Source organism: Dioscorea cayenensis, chromosome 12 (assembly GCF_009730915.1).
Source record: "Dioscorea cayenensis subsp. rotundata cultivar TDr96_F1 chromosome 12, TDr96_F1_v2_PseudoChromosome.rev07_lg8_w22 25.fasta, whole genome shotgun sequence".
Lineage (NCBI taxonomy): Eukaryota > Viridiplantae > Streptophyta > Magnoliopsida > Dioscoreales > Dioscoreaceae > Dioscorea > Dioscorea cayenensis.
The window spans coordinates 20,696,774-20,717,930 of record NC_052482.1 but is presented as its reverse complement, the minus strand read 5'-3'; the positions used below and the strand labels follow the sequence as shown (position 1 = coordinate 20,717,930).

Genomic DNA, 21,157 nt, shown 5'->3' with positions numbered 1-21,157 from the left:
TGATGAGGAACTGAGGAGGTAGGCTAGTTGCCGGCAGTCGGGATCAGGAGATTTGACTGCATCGACTCAGACTAAGCATGACCAGGAGGTTGATGGGTCTTGAGGTCGTCCGCAACGTAACCAGAACTCAGTCAAGTCAGCAGTCAGGGCCATGTTGCAACTTATGTTACAACAGGAGTTACAACAGCTAATTTCGGCAGGTTTTTAAATTAGTAGCCGTGGAGATTCTAAAAGAGGTATGTGCTATATTTGGGACGTTGAGGCGTCTATATAAACTACCTTGCTCGTAGATTGTAGGTGTGACTCTTGGGTGACTCTTTGAGGAGAGTGTGTGAGCACCAGACAATCTAGAGAGGGTAGTGATCTTTATTGTTAAGAGTGTGAGTGACAAGTGTTTGTAGTTATCTATTTTTACCTCTTTTAGTGGATTGTTTATCTCCGGACTTGGCCCCCCAGACGTAGGCGAGCGGACTCCGAACTGGGTTACCAACATTGTGTGTCTCCTTGTGTTTGTTTGTGTGCTCTTTCTTTATTGGTTTGTGTGAGACTTCTATGAGTGCTTAAGTGTTACCTAATACCCACAAACCACACCGGAGGAACTAACAAGATTGAATATCAATCATAGTTGTCGTTGTTGTGAATATGGCTTGACAATTTTCAAGATGACGATACTTAACAATTAATTAATAGGTACTGTTATAGAATAAGGAAATGCTTATAAAATCTGTGCAAATCTGAAAAATTCGAGTTTTGGAACAAGGGCAAAGAGGACGAGTGTGTTTAGTTCATACAAATATCAGGAGATTATATATTTCGATATACACACCCTGAAGCGAAGTGCACATGTGTTTATGCCCGTATAGATCTCATGAATCCGATTTTGCAAAAAATATGATCCTGAGCATGGCCCAAACATAGGCGTGCTTCAACTTATAAATTGAGAATCTTAAAAACCATTGTTTCATTTGAAAACAAAAGTGAGAAATTTAAAAGAGCGTTTTGAACAATTGGACCAGAGAACTTGGTATCGAAATTTCAAATAGCTTGATTGGTTTGATTCTTCAAACAAGTGAAGAAGAGTTAGCTTGTGATTCATGCTCATAAGCCTATGTAAATTGTGCATATTTACATTCATAACCTTCTAAAGTTTCTAATTAAAGTCAAATGTTATATATAAATAAGGAAATATAAAGGTTAATTTTAGAAAAAATGCTAGATATCTTTGAAGACTTGCCCAGCATTCGATCAGCACCGTCCATTTGAATCAGTTGTATTTAATCAGCGGCTCTCCATTCGCCACGTCATTCAACCACGCGCCAACGACCACCGCAACGACACTGTATATATATCTTGGTCCGGTGTCGCATTTAGGGCTCGGAACGGAATCGTCGGAGGAATCCCAAGCGAAGCGAAAGCTCTCTCAGCTCGTCGTCGGCGCCGGTGATCCGCCGTGAGATCGGCAACGATGTCGTCGTGGCTCCGGAACGCCATGAACAAGGCCGTCGAGGCGGGTGGGAAGAACAATCTCACCCGCACCGTTCGTAGCTACGCCGACACTGTCGTCCACCACGCCGGCCAGGCCATGGCCGAAGGCGCCAAGATCCTCCAGGACCGAATGGTTTGTTTGCCCTGATTTCTACTTGCTTGTCTGATGCTGCTTATTGTGTTTCATTCCTTGCTGGAATGCGATTTAGGGTTTAGTATCTGTAAGAACTGCTAGTTTCTCAGAGATTGATGTGTTGTTTTGGGATTTCGAGTTAATTCATTGGAAATGTTGTTGTTTTGGCGTTATTTTGGAAAGCCAAGGGTTAATTGCATCTAATCCCTAGCTTTTTTTCTTCCTTATTTACTAGTGTTTTCAATTTACCCTTTTTTTATGTGAATCATGAAATCAGGTTGAATCAGATAATACTTTTGCCTTTAAAATGGTTCTTCTTTATCCTTTCTGGGATGATTACAAAAAGTGCTTCTGAATTATCTGATTGCATTGAGTTGCTAATTAGCTTGGAGTATCTTTGTTGTGCCTTTTCTAAGACTGTTTAGAACCTCTATCCCTTCTTTCCTTTTGTTACATCATATTGCAGCATTAGAGTTTTCGGTGCTAAGTTTCTTAGAATTTGAAGATGGACTTGGAGAAATAATTTAATTTGCAAATATTACCACTTATGAAGTGAAAGTAGTGAGCTGACTTTTCTGAGCAAGCAGGATGAGAGTGTGTAAATAGGACCATAAGAAAATATCTTCCTCTCTTGATAGTTTGATGTAATTTCTTACTGTCAGTTATCTTATACCATGTAATATTCTGTATCTTGCATAATTTGCAGGGCATCCGAAACTATAAAAGCTTTAAGCAGACAGTTAGAAGATTGGAAGAAGCTTCTGTCTCGTTCAGAGGTGTAGAGAGAAGTCAGCTGCTGAGAAGATGGTTAGTTGCTCTTAAAGATATAGAAAGAATGTCTGCAGATTCTGCTGTCTCTGAGCAATCTCAATCCTCAGATGAGCCTGACTCTCCTAGAAATATTTCTACGGTGAGTGGATTATTGGTTTTGAATTGTATGATTGTGTTATTTGTTTCTAAATGACGACAAAAATTTGTCCTCATCTTGTGTTCTGGCTTTTTGTTGACCTCTGTTGGAGTAAGATTCTTGTCAGAGACTTGTTTGTGCAAGTCTAACATGTCGGACAACAATCTTAACGTAAGATGCTTGATTAGCTTGTATGTACATTATCATCATTTTGTACCATGCATAATTAACAGTTTTGAACTTTTTAATGTTTTAAGCACATGAACTCACAACCTTGTATCTGAATACAGTCCTAGCATCTGGCACTTGAAGTACTTTATCCATTCAGTGAAAGTTATAGGCTTTTAAAATCCAATAGTTTACAGCAATCCCAAAGTGGATCAGAATTTAAAAGTTTAACTAACATAAGATACAAAATTGGGATTTTTTGTATTTAGTATTTTATTATAGATCACCATAATCATAGATATCAGTATATCCAAATGTTTTTCTTTTTGTAAGAATAATAAAATCTGTGAATATTTAAGTGTCTATGTTTGGTACACGTTGATAATTCATAGGCACATAATTGCTGATTTAAGTTTTTGTGCATTTATATCCCCGATTTTCACTTTCGACAATGCTATCTTGCTGGAAGGTTTCATTAATCTAGGCCTGCATTAAAGATTATTATGAATACTAACTCCTTTTCTTCTCTCTCTCTCTTTTTTTAAATATCTTTATTTTCTCTGAATGCGTTTGCTAAGGTATATCTACACGCATACTGTTTTTGATGAGTGAGCATAAGTAGCATTAAATTTCACTTTTGCACAATTATCTGCTGTAGAATGCTCTATTTGTTAATCCTGCAGATAAGGAAATTCTGAATTCTACCTGCTTTATGAACTCCTAATAGTATCTACAAGCAGGTTGATTATACATTTGTAGATCTTAATACATGTCTGCTGCTTAATACTTCCTAATTGGATTGCCTGCTACATCATGCTAGAGAATAAGTTCTCCATTGTTGGTTAATTACATTAGAGATAAATTAGAAAATTTTAGGTGTTCATTATGCATGGTTATAATAAGAATGTCTTATGTTGCTCCTTATTGTTGCAAACAGGTGCTATTCTTTGATTCAGATATGGAAGGCGAGCCCATGAACTTCCGTGATGTTTTTCTTTATAGTCAAGCTCTTGAAGGAATAACAATATCCATGGTAAGTTCGTGCTAAATCTATTTGACATCGATTTTCTTTGTACAAGCAAGATGGAATGCAGTTAGAGGATGCCTAGCTTTCTTAGCAACTAATGACCGGTCTAGTTTGCAAAATTTGAAGTTGTTAGTAATGGTTAGGTTGTCATTTCTTGTCTCTTGCCATGTGGTTGGTGGTCACCAGGGGCAAAGCTACTTGATCTTTGTTTTTTGTTACTTAAACAAAATTAAAATTATTGCAATGATTGCTAAACAAGAAGTAAAATATTTAACTTTCTGAATGTTGCCTGAGCAGCATATGGATAATGTTGAGTCAAAACTTTATTTTCTGAATTCATGTAAATTTTGAGATTTTTCTGGCTGTTTTATTACAACTATCTCTTATCTGCGACAGATTCTGGAGGCACCAAATGAGGAAGAGGTTTCTTTGCTTTTGGAGATATTTGGGTGAGTCCAGGTTCATATGGTTCCCTTATGCTATAATACATGATTCATTTAACTTCCGGTCACCGTAGTCCATGCTCAGAATTATGTAGTTGATTTTTGATATAGAATATAATTCTAAGTGTAAACAGGCCCACTTAGGCTGCCATTTTGGCAATCCCATTTATGTAACTTAAATTGAATTAATCTAGTCTCTGGCTCGACTCATTCAGGAAATTGATGCAGGCCATGGAATGCGTTCCTTTCTGCATAGCCCACCCTTAATTTAAGGCTCAATTTAGGACTACTTTTCCTAAGTGCATCTCTACAGTTAGCTAATGATTCTTGCTTCACTACCTCTCTTATCTAGAAAGTTCATTGTGCATATCAGATGAAGGGAATAGAACTAAACATCCTTGGAACAGGCAATCCTCATTGAGTCGGATGTCATTTTAAATTTTATAAAACTTTTTTTTTTTTCTCTCATGAGTTTGCAAAATCTTGTTTCCTCATATTGTAAAATTTGTCTTTTCAAGTTTAAATTGTAGGTCTTTCTGTAAAATTCTATAATTTTAACAGTTTTGGTGGTTTATTACATGCAGACTTTGTATTACAGGGGGGAAGGAAGTCCATAATGCCATTGTTAGCAGTATTCAAGACTTGGCAAAGGCATTCTCAACTTATCAGGATGAAGTATTGGTATGTTTGTTACTTATGCCCTTTCTTTTTTCTTTTTTGAGCTACTAGCAGGGCATCATCATGTCATGTATGCACTTAATGTTTCAATGTGTGAATGTGCATGCTAACCTTATAAAATTATTGATTTTGCTCTTGGATTAAGGTTGCAGCTGCTTATGCCATGTCCATGTGCAAATTTAATTCATAAACCATAGAAAACATGTATCAAATGGATGTATTTACGGCGTTTTTATGAAAAAGATGTACTTTGGAGATATATTCATTCCTGAGCTTTTGGTAAAAAATAAAATGGTTGTAGTCTTTGGAATGACAATTGGTATCAGGAATCATGAATTAAGTTAAGTATGTTTCATTTTTCTATCATTATAGAAAATTTGATCTGGCAATCTTAAATTCTGAACCAGTGACACATTCTGTTTAGTTTTTAATAGGAATTAATCTGATCTTATGAGAGAATATGCTATGCTATGGAATCACACCTTATATTGATGCTGTAGCCTTGGAAAGCTGACATAGCTGCGTCAACCAAAATGTTTATTAGCAAAGTCATGACGTAGTACGATAGCTTTCTGGTGGTGTTCTTGTGATTTGTTGAACAATTTGGGTATCTAAATGCTGCATTAATGGCATTTTTTTTTCTTCTAAATTTCATAAAGTGATTTATTGTGTTTCTCAAAAAAGAAAAAAAAAAAATTCAGAACACACTTTACATTTTCCTTGTGTGGTTTATAATCAGGTAAAGCGAGAAGAGCTACTTCAATTTGCACAGAGTGCCATTACTGGACTGAAAGTAAATGCTGATGTATCACGGTATGATCAATTAGACTATTTGGTTATTCTTCAGATGTGCAAAATCATTTATCCTTTAGGAATGTTAATATACTGGTTTATGCCACCAACATGGCTTCACTACGTGGCATGATTATCTATTTGGTTGTTGAACAGTGATGCTATTATACTTTGGGACATGATGCTAATGATTATGATATTGTTGAAGGGGGCAGGGTTCAAGCAGGAGGGTAATGATGTGCTTTTGGTCAAATCTATTTTCACTATGTTTCTTGTATGCATTTCTTGACTTGTTGCATTGTTAATTAGTTCATGAACTCCTATTAGTTTCTTCTTGCATGCAGAATATCCTGTCATATACCTAAGTGCCCATTTGTTTGCAATCTACTTCAAAAGAGAATTAGCTGGTGAATGTTCTATCAGTTTTGGAAAAGAGAAGTTCTAGGTTCATAAAGCTTTACATTTTGAATGTTCTTGATTCTACCATACTATTACTGAGTTTTCTTCATTTGATCATCCTCAATTTTGTTATTTGGAATGAAAATAAGTTCATTGTGATGTGGGGAGACTGAGTATGTGTAAGCCAAACTGATTCTCAGTTATTTGTTCTTTTGTTCTTTTGTGTGTGTGTGTGTGGGTGTTTTGCAGAATAGATGCTGAAGCCTCAAAACTGCTGCAAAAGATCAACAAAGTAAAAGTGTTGCAAGTTCCATTAGATGAAGATGATAATGAAAAAACTGGAAAAGCATCCCTGCCATCAGTGGAGGTATTCTTGTTGTTAATAATTTCCTTTGTTGTGCCCGTGAACTTGTTGGGTAAGACTAAGTGCTTGAATATGGGTATGCTTTATGTGAATATGCATAATTTTTTCTTTTGCAGAGCACGACAAGCACTCTTTAACATTGTGTTTAATGTGTCTAACAATTGTTTATTCAATATTTTGTAATTTTAATTGTATTTTGCATTTTTTACTTTTTTTTTAGAATTCTGATTCAATAATTTAGGTACAATGTTAATGAATTATATGCTTGACTCTTTGTTGCAATTACATCTTTATGACCTATTTGAAGGAATTAAATAAATGATTGAAAAAAGGAATTCTTTTCACAATGTTAGAATTATCTTAGGTTCAAAATAAAAAGGAATCTTCTAGAGAGGACTTGCCTCACACCAACCAGATCTTCCCCAAGCCCAGACTTTGCTGTGAGATGCATTTGGCCATTCTTTTGTTTCTGCTGGGCGAAAACTCAAGTTCCTTTTTGAACTCTAACATTGTGAAGGGACTGCATGTTGTTTGAACTGCTGATGTCCTTTGGTGTATATATTCTGTAGCACAGCACTGGGCCCGTTTAAAAAGTCAAAAGGAGACTGAGAATGCAGTTAAAGACACAAGATGTTGTGACCGACAGTTTATTGGGCCATTGACCCACCGTGTTAGGGGTGCTTTGTCATTATCTGCGAAAGATTCTGCATATTCACCAGTGCCCATGCCTTGCCCAGGTGTGTGCTGGTGTTCCGTTTGGTTTTCATGCCTCTGTTCTTTGTGTTTGTGACTGGCATCTGTTCCACAGAACACACAGGGACAAAAGGAACAAATAACTGAGAATCAGTTTGAAACACATATAGATCTCCCATCGTGGACATTTTCATTCAAATAACAAAGGTGGGGATGATCAAAATGAAAACTCAATATGTAGATCAAAGAACATTTAAAATGACTTTGGTTTATTCTGCTACTGAAGTAAATTGCAAACAAATGGGCATGGGTATATACATAACTTCATGCAGAAGAAACTAATAGAGATTCATGAACCAATTAACAATGCAACCAAGTCAACAAATGCATACCAAGAGAGCATGGTGAAAATAGATTTGACCAAAAGCACATCGTACCCTCCTGCTGCACCCCTGCTTCAACAATATCATAATCGTTAGCATCATGTCCCAAAAGTACCATCAGCATCAGCTGTTCAACAACCAAATATGATAATCATGCTGCCCGTGGTGAAGCCATCGCGGGTGGCATAAACCAGTATATTAACATTCCTAAAGGATAAAATGATTTTGGCACATCTGAAGAATAACCAAATGGTCTAATTGATCATACCGTGATACATCAGCATTTACTTTCAGTCCAGTAATGTGCACTCTGTGCCAAAATGAGGTAGCTCTTCCTCGCTTTTACCTGCAATTACTCGACCACACACAAGGAAAATGTAAAGTAGTGTTCTGAATCTCTTTTGTGAAACACAATAAATCACTTTATGAGTTAGAAAAGATGCCATTAATGCAGCATTTAGATACCCAAATTGTTCCAACCGATCACGAAGAACAACACCACCAGAAAGCTATCGTATTTTCACGTCATGACTTTGGTTAACAAACATTTTGCCGATTTAGCTATGTCAGCTTCCAAGGCCACAGCATCAATCTAAGGTGATTCCATAGCATAGCATATTCTCTCATAAGATCAGATCATTCCATGCAAACTAAACAGAATGTGTCACTGGTTCAGAATTTAAGAGTTGCCAGATCAAATTTTCTATAACGATAGATGCAGACATACTTAGCTTTAATTCGTGTCCTGTACGATTGTCATTCCAAAGACTACAACCATTTTGATTTTTTTACCAAAAGCTCAGGAATGAATATATCTCCAAAGTACATCTTTTTCATAAAAACGCCGTAAATACATCCATTTGATACATGTTTTCTATGGTTTATGAATTAAATTTGCACATGGACATGGCATAAGCAGCTGCAACCTTAATCCAAGAGCAAAATCAATAATTTTATAAGGTTAGCATGCACATTCACACATTGAAACATTAAGTGCATACATGACATGATGATGCCCTGCTAGTAGCTCAAAAAAGGAAAAAGAAAGGGCATAAGTAACAAACATACCAATACTTCATCCTGATAAGTTGAGAATGCCTTTGCCAAGTCTTGAATACTGCTAACAATGGCATTATGGACTCTTCCCCCTGTAATACAAAGTCTGCTACTGTAATAAACCAAAACTGTTAAAATTATAGAATTTTACAGAAAGACCTACAATTTAAACTTGAAAAGACAAATTTTACAATATGAGGAAACAAGATTTTGCAAACTCATGAGAGAGAGTTTTACAAAATTCTAAAATGACATCCGACTCAATGAGGATTGCCTGTTCCAAGGATGTGTTTAGTTCTATTCCCTTCATCTGATATGCACAAATGAACTTTCTAGATAAGAGAGGTAGTGAAGCAAGAATCATTAGCTAACTGTAGAGATGCACTTAGGAAAAGTAGTCCTAAATTGAGCCTTAAATTAAGGGTGGGCTATGCAGAAAGGAACGCATTCCATGGCCTGCATCAATTTCCTGAATGAGTCGAGGCCAGAGACTAGATTAATTCAATTTAAGTTACATAAATGGGATTGCCAAAATGGCAGCCTAAGTGGGCCTGTTTACACTTAGAATTATATTCTATATCAAAAATCAACTACATAATTCTGAGCATGGACTACGGTGACCGGAAGTTAAATGAATCATGTATTATAGCATAAGGGAACCATATGAACCTGGACTCACCCAAATATCTCCAAAAGCAAAGAAACCTCTTCCTCATTTGGTGCCTCCAGAATCTGTCGCAGATAAGAGATAGTTGTAATAAAACAGCCAGAAAAATCTCAAAATTTACATGAATTCAGAAAATAAAGTTTTGACTCAACATTATCCATATGCTGCTCAGGCAACATTCAGAAAGTTAAATATTTTACTTCTTGTTTAGCAATCATTGCAATAATTTTAATTTTGTTTAAGTAACAAAAAACAAAGATCAAGTAGCTTTGCCCCTGGTGACCACCAACCACATGGCAAGAGACAAGAAATGACAACCTAACCATTACTAACAACTTCAAATTTTGCAAACTAGACCGGTCATTAGTTGCTAGAAAGCTAGGCATCCTCTAACTGCATTCCATCTTGCTTGTACAAAGAAAATCGATGTCAAACTAGATTTTAGCACGAACTTACCATGGATATTGTTATTCCTTCAAGAGCTTGACTATAAAGAAAAACATCACGGAAGTTCATGGGCTCGCCTTCCATATCTGAATCAAAGAATAGCACCTGTTTGCAACAATAAGGAGCAACATAAGACATTCTTATTATAACCATGCATAATGAACACCTAAAATTTTCTAATTTATCTCTAATGTAATTAACCAACAATGGAGAACTTATTCTCTAGCATGATGTAGCAGGCAATCCAATTAGGAAGTATTAAGCAGCAGACATGTATTAAGATCTACAAATGTATAATCAACCTGCTTTGTAGATATCACTATTAGGAGTTCATAAAGCAGGTAGAATTCAGAATTTCCTTTTATCTGCAGGATTAACAAATAGAGCATTCTACAGCAGATAATTGTGCAAAAAGTGAAATTTAATGCTACTTATGCTCACTATCAAAAACAGTATGCGTAGATATACCTTAGCAAACGATTCAGAGAAAAATAAAGATATTTAAAAAAAGAGAGAGAGAGAAGAAAAGGAGTTAGTATTCATAATAATCTTTAATGCAGGCCTAGATTAATGAAACCTTCCAGCAAGATAGCATTGTCGAAAGTGAAAATCGGGGATATAAATGCACAAAAACTTAAATCAGCAATTATGTGCCTATGAATTATCAACGTAGTACCAAACATAGACACTTAAATATTCACAGATTTTTATTATTCTTTACAAAAAGAAAAACATTTGGATATACTGATATCTATGATTATGGTGATCTATAATAAAATACTAAATACAAAAATCCCAATTTTGTATCTTATGTTAGTTAAACTTTTTAAATTCTGATCCACTTTTGGGATTGCGTAAACTATTGGATTTTTAAAAGCCTATAACTTTCACTGAATGGATAAAGTACTTCAAGTGCCAGATGCTAGGACTGTATTCAGATACAAGGTTGTGAGTTCATGTGCTTAAAACATTAAAAAGTTCAAAACTGTTAATTATGCATGGTACAAAATGATGATAATGTGCATACAAGCTAATCACATCTTACGTTAAGATTTGTTGTCTCGACATGTTAGACTTGCACAAACAAGTCTCTGACAAGAATCTTACTACAACAAAAAAAAAGGTCAACAAAAAGCCAGAACACAAGATGAGGACAAATTTTTGTCGTCATTTAGAAACAAATAACACAATCATACAATTCAAAACCAATAATCCACTCACCGTAGAAATATTTCTAGGAGAGTCAGGCTCATCTGAGGATTGAGATTGTTTCAGAGACAGCAGAATCTGCAGACATTCTTTTTCTATATCTTTAAGAGCTAAACTCAACCATCTTCTCAGCAGCTGACTTCTCTCTACACCTCTGAACGAGACAGAAGCTTCTTCCAATCTTCTAACTGTCTGCTTAAAGCTTTTATAGTTTCGGATGCCCTGCAAATTATGCAAGATACAGAATATTACATGGTATAAGATAACTGACAGTAAGAAATTACATCAAACTATCAAGAGAGGAAGATATTTTCTTATGGTCCCATTTACACACTCATCCTGCTTGCTCAGAAAAGTCAGCTCACTACTTTCACTTCATAAGTGGTAATATTTGCAAATTAAATTATTTCTCCAAGTCCATCTTCAAATTCTAAGAAACTTAGCAATCAAAACTCTAATGCTGCAATATGATGTAACAAAAGGAAAGAAGGGATAGAGGTTCTAAACAGTCTTAGAAAAGGCACAACAAAGATACTCCAAGCTAATTAGCAACTCAATGCAATCAGATAATTCAGAAGCACTTTTTGTAATCATCCCAGAAAGGATAAAGAAGAACCATTTTAAAAGGCAAAAAGTATTATCTGATTCAACCTGATTTCAGGATTCACATAAAAAGGGTAAATTGAAAAACACTAGTAAATAAGGAAGAAAAAGCTAGGATTAGATGCACTAACCCTTGGCTTTCCAAAATAACGCCAAAACAACAACATTTCCAATGAATTAACTCGAAATCCCAAAACAACACATCAATCTCTGAGAAACTAGCAGTTCTTACAGATACTAAACCCTAAATCGCATTCCAGCAAGGAATGAAACACAATAAGCAGCATCAGACAAGCAAGTAGAAATCAGGGCAAACAAACCATTCGGTCCTGAGGATCTTGGCGCCTTCGGGCCATGGCCTGGCCGGCGTGGTGGACGACAGTGTCGGCGTAGCTACGAACGGTGCGGGTGAGATTGTTCTTCCCACCCGCCTCGACGGCCTTGTTCATGGCGTTCCGGAGCCACGACGATTATCGTTGCCGATCTCACGGCGGATCACCGGCGCCGACGACGAGCTGAGAGCTTTCGCTTCGCTTGGGATTCCTCCCGACGATTCCGTTCCGAGCCCCTAAATGCGACACCGGACCAAGATATATATACAGTGTCGTTGCGGTGGTCGTTGGCGCGTGGTTGAATGACGTGGCGAATGGAGAGCCGCTGATTAAATACAACTGATTCAAATGGACGGTGCTGATCGAATGCTGGGCAAGTCTTCAAAGATATCTAGCATTTTTTCTAAAATTAACCTTTATATTTCCTTATTTATATATAACATTTGACTTTAATTAGAAACTTTAGAAGGTTATGAATGTAAATATGCACAATTTACATAGGCTTATGAGCATGAATCACAAGTTAACTCTTCTTCTTCACTTGTTTGAAGAATCAAACCAATCAAGCTATTTGAAATTCTCGATACCAAGTTCTCTGGTCCAATTGTTCAAAAACGCTCTTTTTAAATTTCTCACTTTTTGTTTTCAAATGAAACAATGGTTTTTAAGATTCTCAATTTATAAGTTGAAGCACGCCTATGTTTGGGCCATGCTCAGGATCATATTTTTTGCAAAATCGGATTCATGAGATCTATACGGGCATAAACACATGTGCACTTCTGCTTCAGGGTGTGTGATATCGAAATATATAATCTCCTGATATTTGTATGAACTAAACACACTCGTCCTCTTTGCCCTTGTTCCAAAACTCGAATTTTTCAGATTTGCACAGATTTTATAAGCATTTCCTTATTCTATAACAGTACCTATTAATTAATTGTTAAGTATCGTCATCTTGAAAATTGTCAAGCCATATTCACAACAACGACAACTATGATCGATATTCAATTGCATAGCTCCTCCCGTGCTACGCTTGCATAGACAGAACACTCAAGACTCATAAGTCTCACACAAAACCAATAAAAGAAAGAGACACAAACAAACACAAGGAGACACACACACGTTGAGTAACTCCGGCCTCGAGTCCCGCTCGCCACGTCTCCTGGGGCCAAGTCCCGAGATAAACAATCCACTAAAAAGAGTGAAAAATAGATAACTACAAACACTTGTCACCACACTCTTAATAATAAAGATCACTACCCTCTCTAGATTGTCCCAGGCTCACACACTCTCCTCAAAGAAAGTCACCCAAGAGTCACACCTACAATCTCACGTAGCAAAGAGTAGTTTATATAGACGCCTCAACGTCCCAACATAAGCACATACCTCTTTTAGAATCTCCACGGCTACTAATTTAAAAACCTCGCCGAAATTACACTGTCAGAACTCTGGTCTGTAACATAAGTTGCAACATGGCTCCCCGATCACCGACTTGATCGAGCTTCGCTCACGCTATGCGGACGACCTCAAGACCCATCAACCTCCTCGGTCATGCTTAGTTCCGAGTCGATGCAACAAATCTCCCCGATCCCGATCGCGGCAAGAACTAGCCTACCTCCCTCGGCCTCCTCATCACGTAGTCCCCTCGCAAGGGCGCACGCCCTAGCGCCTTCCATGAAACTCGCCAAACTTAGTCTTCAATTCACCTAAATTTGTTTTCAAAGATTCTCCAAACTCGATCTTCAATTCACCCAAGTTTGGTCCCTCAAATCTCGCCTTCAATGTACTTCAATCAATCTTCATCGTGATTCTTCAAATCATATCTTCTATTAGTCTTCATTCACACCATGAATAAATCTTTCTTTTTAATTAGTTCCACCATATTTAGTCTTCAATCAAATCACCTAAATATGGTCTTAATTTGATCTTGTCTTCAAGTTGTAATGTATCGCTAAAAATAACTCCACCAAGATCTTTTAAGATACTTTCTCACCACTGATCTTCAAGATATTTGCTCTCCACATGTTATGACATACTAAAAAAATAGCTCCACCAAGATCTTCAAGATGTTCATTTTGCACCCAAGTCTCTCGCCATGTCACCATGTTTGCCACGCCATCAATTATGCCTTGTTACCATGGTTGCCACATCATCATGCCTTAGCGTCAAATCATGCCAATTAAATAGTACGGTCGCACTAACAAATCTTTAAATATGTAGTACTTTCTTGCTCTTAATGATATGCGATCGTAAATAGGTGAGTAAAATATTTAGGAATATATATATATATATATACTGATAGTATTGTATAGATATATAATTAATAAGTAATATGTTTAATTTGAGCCATGGTAGTTGTTAGCGTGATTAAATTCCCTCCCCTTTTCTGCATCATGAAATAATTACGTCATATTTAATCCAACAATTAGATTAATACTCATTGAGTATAATATATCAATCTCTTTTTTATCATAAAATCTATTAAAAAGTTTTTATATTCACTCAACGAAAGAGAAAACGCTGTTCTCGTTAATCTGTTAAGTCCGATGACATAGATCGGGCATTATACTGACGTTCGAGTAATCGATACTGGTAAGTAGAAGCGTGATGTGGCATCGATGACTCAACAACAAAGTGATGACTAGGATGATATAGCAAAAATGTTGATGTCATGACACATGAAAAGATATAAGAGTTAAAAAGATCAAGATGAAGATTATGTTTAGAAGATATCTCCTCACAGTAGTCATGTGACGATCAATTATGGAAAGTGCATCTAAATTCATACTTAAATTTAAAAACTATAACGAAGAACAACATGCTTTGACAAATTTTATGGGTTAAAAACTTCAACCTATATTTGTAATTTCCTATCATCATAAATGTTGCTCATGCACCAAAATGCATGGCATTTTTATTTACTATTTATTAAAAAAATCTGCATTAAGGAAATAATGAATGCAACAAATAAAAACTTCATATTAAAAACCATGTGAACAAGCTCTACAACAAAACTTTCTTGCTATATCTCAATCACACACCACTTTTATCGAGACAACACAAGACCCATCGCTTAAAAACCCATTGTAACTAGAAAACTACCACTTCAGAAACAAAAATCGACTTACAAAAACACGTACTAAACAACTTTTACACCAACTACATGTGTTTAAATACACGTAATATAATAAACATAATTACTCTAATTTTAAGTAGTACAACCACAACACCAACAAATAGAAAAGAAGGTGGACCACTACAATACCGAACTCAACTCCCGACTAACTCTATACTCACACAAGCAATCTAGTAGAAGTCCTCGCTCCTACAACTCAGTAACATCATTTCAGTCGCTGATAGTGGACTCAATAATTTCAAATAATTAAGTATAACATATATAAAGTATATAAAGATCAATTTCACAATAACTCCTAACTTTCATAGATACCAATACTTTGGCAAATTACAAGTTTTAAGAGCTTTTAAAAACATAAACTCATCATATGAATCATCATCAAATTAATTTTCCAAGGAAATATAATTTTTGTGAGAGACCCGCCTCTACTAATTAAGAGTAACAATATCGCTCTCTCCTTCATAATCCAAAAATAATATCTTTTGACGATCGAATCGTAGAAATCATTCTTAAACGATCGCCCACTAACACTCGACTTAGCCCCCATCGCGACTTAGGTTGAGAATCGCCAAGGTCTTCATATCCTTAACGCTGCATTGAGATCCCCTGCGTGGTGCGCAAGTCCCTGTGTCACATAACAAAACCCCTATCAATGGCTCTAAGCATCTCGACCAAGGGTAAACCTGCGTCGACTGACGCAACCTCCCCATCGATCGGATCGGAACCCGAACCCTCCACCCACTGCGGTTTCGACTAAAGTCCATAGTCACGATTAAAAACCTCGTGGAAAACTTAATAGTGACAATATATACATAATACTCGAAAGTCCAAATCCACTGACATTATTCCTATACTGTGCAATGTAAAAACCAATGCCACAAGCATTAACGATAAAAATCATTTTTAATATGCACACGGTTTCACAAATCATTCAAACTCAAGCCTATATGTAACTATTAAAATAAATATTGAAATTTATAATTAAAATCATATATACATGTATTTGCTATAGTTGAAACCACATATAATTATATAAATCCTAATGTACCAATACTGTATTTTGACATGAGATACGGCAAACTACAAACAAATATAAATACCCTCTAACAATGGAGTAAAATCATCGAACATACGGAGCAATGATCATAATTAAACAATTATTTCCAACTTTACTCCCATCTAATCGACTAGGCGGAATTGCTTTCTCGGTGACGGTGCTCGCGTCAACGCTTGCACATAATGTTGAAGAACTGCCGAGCCGTCACATTGCTGTCATATGTCTCCATATACCTATACTGCTTCCGCGACGCATGGCAAAGATGTATGTCGTGTTCCAATGACAACATGTGCTCAAGTGCAGATGTCTTGGTGCTTAATGCTATCAGTGCTGTGCTCAAGTCTCGCGTGTACCATGTCTCACCACCAAGGAGTCTACAACACTCAAAGACATGGCCTGAGCTCTCGTCCGCTCAATAGCTTTCCATACCGAGTTGATCTATTAGTGTGGGTCGAGATTCCGCGCGATATCTCCCGAGCTTAAACTTGCCCATCACTAGCAACGTGACGGCAGAACAACAACGGCAGAGCTCGTGAGCTTCTTCTTCTTCTTCTTTCTTCCTCCCTCTCTTCCTCCAATAGGTACCCTCTCCACTCTTGTCTACTAGACATCAAATGCCCAACCGGTCCCTCGTCGTCCGGACTGCATGCTCTCCAAAGTTGTTGGATGATGGTGGCAAAACCACACTTCGTTCCCTGTGCCCACAGGCAAACCCCTAACAGTCATGCGTAGTCCGCAAGCTCTTTTCTATGAGTAGTGTAGTTAGATGGGTTTCGTCAGTCACTGCTAGCAATGAGCTTCTATGCTGCGACTGCACTGGACACATCTTTAACTCTTTGAAATGCACGTGTAACTCCCGAGATTTAGTATCATGTCACATACTAAACACGTAGATCAGCAGCAGCTGTGCGTCCAAACCTAGGAAGGCCTAAAAGCGTTATGGATGATGATGAAGAAGCCAGGCGGGCTTTTGGGAGATTGGTCTATGATGATCACAATGTCTGCCAGCTGTCACGACTAGGTACATCGTGGTCAGCTTACAAATGCCAAAAACGTACCAAATAAAACATTTCTCCTGCTCTATTTTGATTTTTAAACAATCAATTTTAATTATATTAGTTAATTTATACTTATCTAATTTAAATTATACTATATATATTATACTAGAGCATAATTTATTATAAAACATAGGAATATCATGCTATGCACAATTAAATTATGCAAGAAAAGTCGCAGTATATTTTCTGTGAAACATAAAAGAGAGAGTTTCTATGCAATATTACATGCAAGTTATTTAAGATATTTCATAAGTGCACACCGTAAATATAGTATAATTACTAGCTTTAGATTACTATAAATAAGAGTATACATAAATTATTATAAACATGGTATATCACGTGTATGACGAATTAAATTATGCAAACAAAAATTCCCACATATTTTGTGAAGCATAGTAGAGAGTTTCTAAGAATATATTATGCAAAGGAAAATCAGTTTCCTCATTGTGGCGACGCATTATTATTACGCGCCGATCACAAGTATTTCACGTAATTATTGCAAATAGAGCTAATAATTATTATAAACATAGGAACATGGTGTGTATGCATAACTTAAATCAAGTGCAAGATAATTTGCTCACTTACCTTTTAAATTATAAATACATAGTTAGTTTGTGATGCGACTATTATAGAGTATAGTCATTACACTGGGTATTATAAATAGGATTTCAAAAACTAAACCTCGCGATTTTCAGCCTTTGGTAGTACAAACGTTTTCTTTTACTCTATATGGTTTCCCACTCAACAGGGAAAACCCGTTGCATCAAGCCTTCAACCGCTAAGTGAGGCTTGACTTTGATAAACAAACTTATTTTTAATCTATTGATCTCCTCGCGAAAATTTAATAAACAATACTTCAATTCCACACACAAACATAAAATCATATGTTGAAAATCATGCTTTTATACCACATCGACCTTTTATAACAATAAATTGGTAAATCTGCTATGAATTCATCACTCAATAAAGGATTGATCTGATCAGACAGATTAAGGGTAAGGGAGCGGAGGTGCTATTGCAAGCATAACACTCCAGTGTTTTATAAATAAATAAATAAATATTATTTCTTATTTAATAATTATTACTTTATTGATATTTAAAATAATTATGCGCTGTCAAAAAGAGAAGACAAAGGGCTTTTGTTTTGGTTGAGGAGGAGTGCAGGGAGATTGCAGCTGGCTGGTTGCCGAGAGAGCCTGGCAGAGTGAGGAGGGGTGCGTCACCCTCCTCACTACCATCCACCTCCAAATGTAGTCTTTGGGAGCCGGATGTTTATTGTACTTTAAATAACGCAAAATACCATTAATGCCCTTTCACCCATACGTAGAATTCCTATCAGATGCAGAAATATTGTTTGTTTGGGATTGTGAATATGCTTATCAGCGAGCATATTTTGTTAAATATGATAGTGACGCTCCAAAGACAAGTTTTCACCATGCCATTATGATACGACAAAATAGAGGACGCTTTTGAAACGATCACCTGTAGTCGTTCACATTTTAACCAATATCATGTCATTATAATCAAAACAGTTACTTTACATCCTCTAATCGAATAAATATTTTTCCCTAATTATCGTGTGTGCTTTATAATGTTTATCATATATTATATATTGTGTTATTATTATTATTCTACAATTGATTATTATTATATATTATTACCTATTTTTATCAGACATAAGGGCAAAATAAATAAATACACATTACACTACTCTCTCTCTCCTCCCCACTCCTCAAACCAAAACATAAACTACTCCCTCCAGCACCCTCCACGAGATCCAAATACAATATTTTCTCAAACCCTCCATGCCCTCCCTCACTCTTCACCACTTTCCTCCTCGAACCAAACAAGGTTAAGTTGTAGGACAAAGTTTGTTAGAGACACATTTAAATTCGGAATTTAGAAATGAAATCCAAATTCAAAAATAAGCTGTCACTGATTGGGAGTCCAATTCCATTAAACAACAAAATTAGTTATGATTTCATATCATTTAAAAATTATAAAAATATTTATATTACTAGTTTTCAAAACTATAAATCAAAACCTCATCTACCGGCAAAAGATAGAAACAAACAGAAAATTAATGAGTCGAAATGAGAGAAAGAGAAAGAGAGAGAAGGAAAGCGGGAGGATGAGAGGAAGAGCTAGGAGCGCGCAGGCCCCATAGCCTCATCCTTCTACGATCCCACGGCCATTCTTCTCTCTCTCTCTCTCTCTCTCTTTCTCTGTCTTCTCTGTTTTCCTGTTTCAGAAACAACTACCGTGCAAGAAAAAGGATCAACGAACATGCCATCACCGCATTTAGTGAGAGGGCGATGGAGAGCATGCGTGATGAGAAACAAAACGCGGATGAGAGGGAGAAGAAAGGTGTTCGGACGAAAATGCACAGAGAAACCTCATGTTTGATGAAAATGCCTGAGTTATTCTCACACTTGGTCAAGGGGTCAAACAGGACAGAATGAGAAGAAAGCTTTTAGAGCCAATCAGAAGCACCAGCATTAGCTTTTATAATATTCTATTACAACCCAGTAGACAAAACATTAAACTCTCATTGGTTAACACCAAATCTAGCTTTCTCATTGTTCACTTTTAAAACTTAAAGTGAGCTGGCATTGATGTTCACTAACACCCAGATCGAGATTGACTGAATATAACATTCATTTTCATTCAAAAATTCTTCAGCTACTTCAACTGCCATTTAGTCAAACCATGCTCTTCTCCTTACTTCTTCGAGAGAACCATCCGGACCGAACAATGCCATCCCGGGCACCCATGCCCTCAGTCCTTCTTCGCACCATGCCCCTTCTCCATCCTGATCAAGACGTGATCTTCCACCCATGTGTGTGCTCACATTCACCACCCTGCTCGCCATCTTCAATCATTTCTTCAACAATGCGATCCAACGAAGCAGGAAGCACTGGTGACGAGGATAGAGATGTTGCTGTTATTCCAATCGAGGAAGCATCCGGCGAAGAGTCGAGAGAGAGATCGGTTGAGATGAAAAAGGAAAAGATAGAATAAAAAGCATGCCTAGCATCCATGGCATGTACTATGCATGGCTTTTTATTTTCCCAAAACCAATCTCGTGTAGAAATTGAACTGTTATAGTTACTGTACAACCATAATAAAGTTAATTTTTCAACTGGTTAGTTATACTATATATATCTATAAACATATATTAGCATCACGTGTAAAAATTTCAACTCTCACTGAACTGTTATTAGTTAATGCAGTTAATTTTATCACTAATTAGTTAAACTATGTTTATAAATATCTCAAAATTTCCAAAATTCCCCAATCAAAAGTTTTCCAAGAAACTCGAAACCAAGACAGAAACAGAGAGAGAGAGAGAATGGGTCGTCGATGGAAAAACTCCAAAGAGGTCCTATTGATGAACCTTGTTGGGGAGACAAGGCTTTCAGAGTCGGGGGCAAGTTTGTGGAATCGGATCAGCAACCAAATGCCCGGAAGGACTCCTTTAGCATGCCGCAATAGATGGTGGTCACTTCGCCGGTGGATGGATCCATGCCGGAGTACTGAACCTGGGTCCGTGGCAAGAGCGCGAAGCATCGCGTTATCACCCAACCACGCGTGAGTCCATCTGAGCAGCTTGAAACCTCATCGCCTTGTCTTCAAGAACAGAGGTATGAACCTGAGCCCGTTGGGGCAGATGATGCGCCTCATGTTAGATTTTTTCATCAAACTTAATTACGACATCTATGTCGTATATTATATGCGGAAGCAGAATCACTTACCTCCAGCCATAGCAATTTGTTAAAGACGACGAGAGCCTTGAGTCCACGCTTGAAGTAACCAGGGACTCTTCCAATCTATCCCGTCCTCTCCCACTGATGGAGCTAAGTATTTGTTAGAACGATATTAGATTGGAGACCCCTGGTGTTGTCTATATATAATCCTCACCATCAAAGGATTAACTCAACTTAAAGGTTTGAGTTAGATCACAACTCAAAGTGCCAATTAGAATTAAATTAAGATTCCACCAGATAAGTTATGGACCACTTTATTTAGTTTGAATTCAGTTTGAATCAATATCATCATGAAGTTGAATTCAGAATAGGACTCAAACTAACATTCTCCCACTTGGTCCAACATTATCGTG

General features: G+C 36.8%; 1 protein-coding gene and 1 long non-coding RNA gene across 2 annotated transcripts; one reads left to right on the top strand and one right to left on the bottom strand.

Moving 5' to 3' along the window:
- The first annotated feature begins 1,357 nt into the window (after positions 1-1,357).
- Positions 1,358-6,594, top strand: LOC120273918. The gene is made up of 7 exons (XM_039280662.1): positions 1,358-1,618; positions 2,325-2,528; positions 3,631-3,726; positions 4,117-4,169; positions 4,748-4,844; positions 5,581-5,654; positions 6,282-6,594. The coding sequence occupies exons 1-7, from the start codon at positions 1,466-1,468 to the stop codon at positions 6,577-6,579; spliced, it is 975 nt and encodes a 324-aa protein (XP_039136596.1). The 5' UTR covers positions 1,358-1,465; the 3' UTR covers positions 6,580-6,594.
- Positions 6,595-8,613: 2,019 nt separating this feature from the next.
- LOC120273920 lies at positions 8,614-10,911 on the bottom strand. Its single transcript, XR_005540654.1, has 4 exons — positions 10,864-10,911; positions 9,652-9,747; positions 9,208-9,260; positions 8,614-8,634 (listed from the first exon to the last, which is right to left on the bottom strand). It is a non-coding gene; the product is annotated as an uncharacterized LOC120273920 (long non-coding RNA).
- Positions 10,912-21,157: the final 10,246 nt, after the last annotated feature.

Coding starts and splice junctions, on each gene's coding strand:
- LOC120273918 (XM_039280662.1), top strand. CDS start 1,466: ATGTCGTCGTGGCTCCGGAACGCCATGAACAAGGCCGTCGAGGCGGGT. Junction 1,619..2,324: donor AGATCCTCCAGGACCGAATG/GTTTGTTTGCCC, acceptor CATAATTTGCAG/GGCATCCGAAACTATAAAAG. Junction 4,845..5,580: donor CTTATCAGGATGAAGTATTG/GTATGTTTGTTA, acceptor GTTTATAATCAG/GTAAAGCGAGAAGAGCTACT.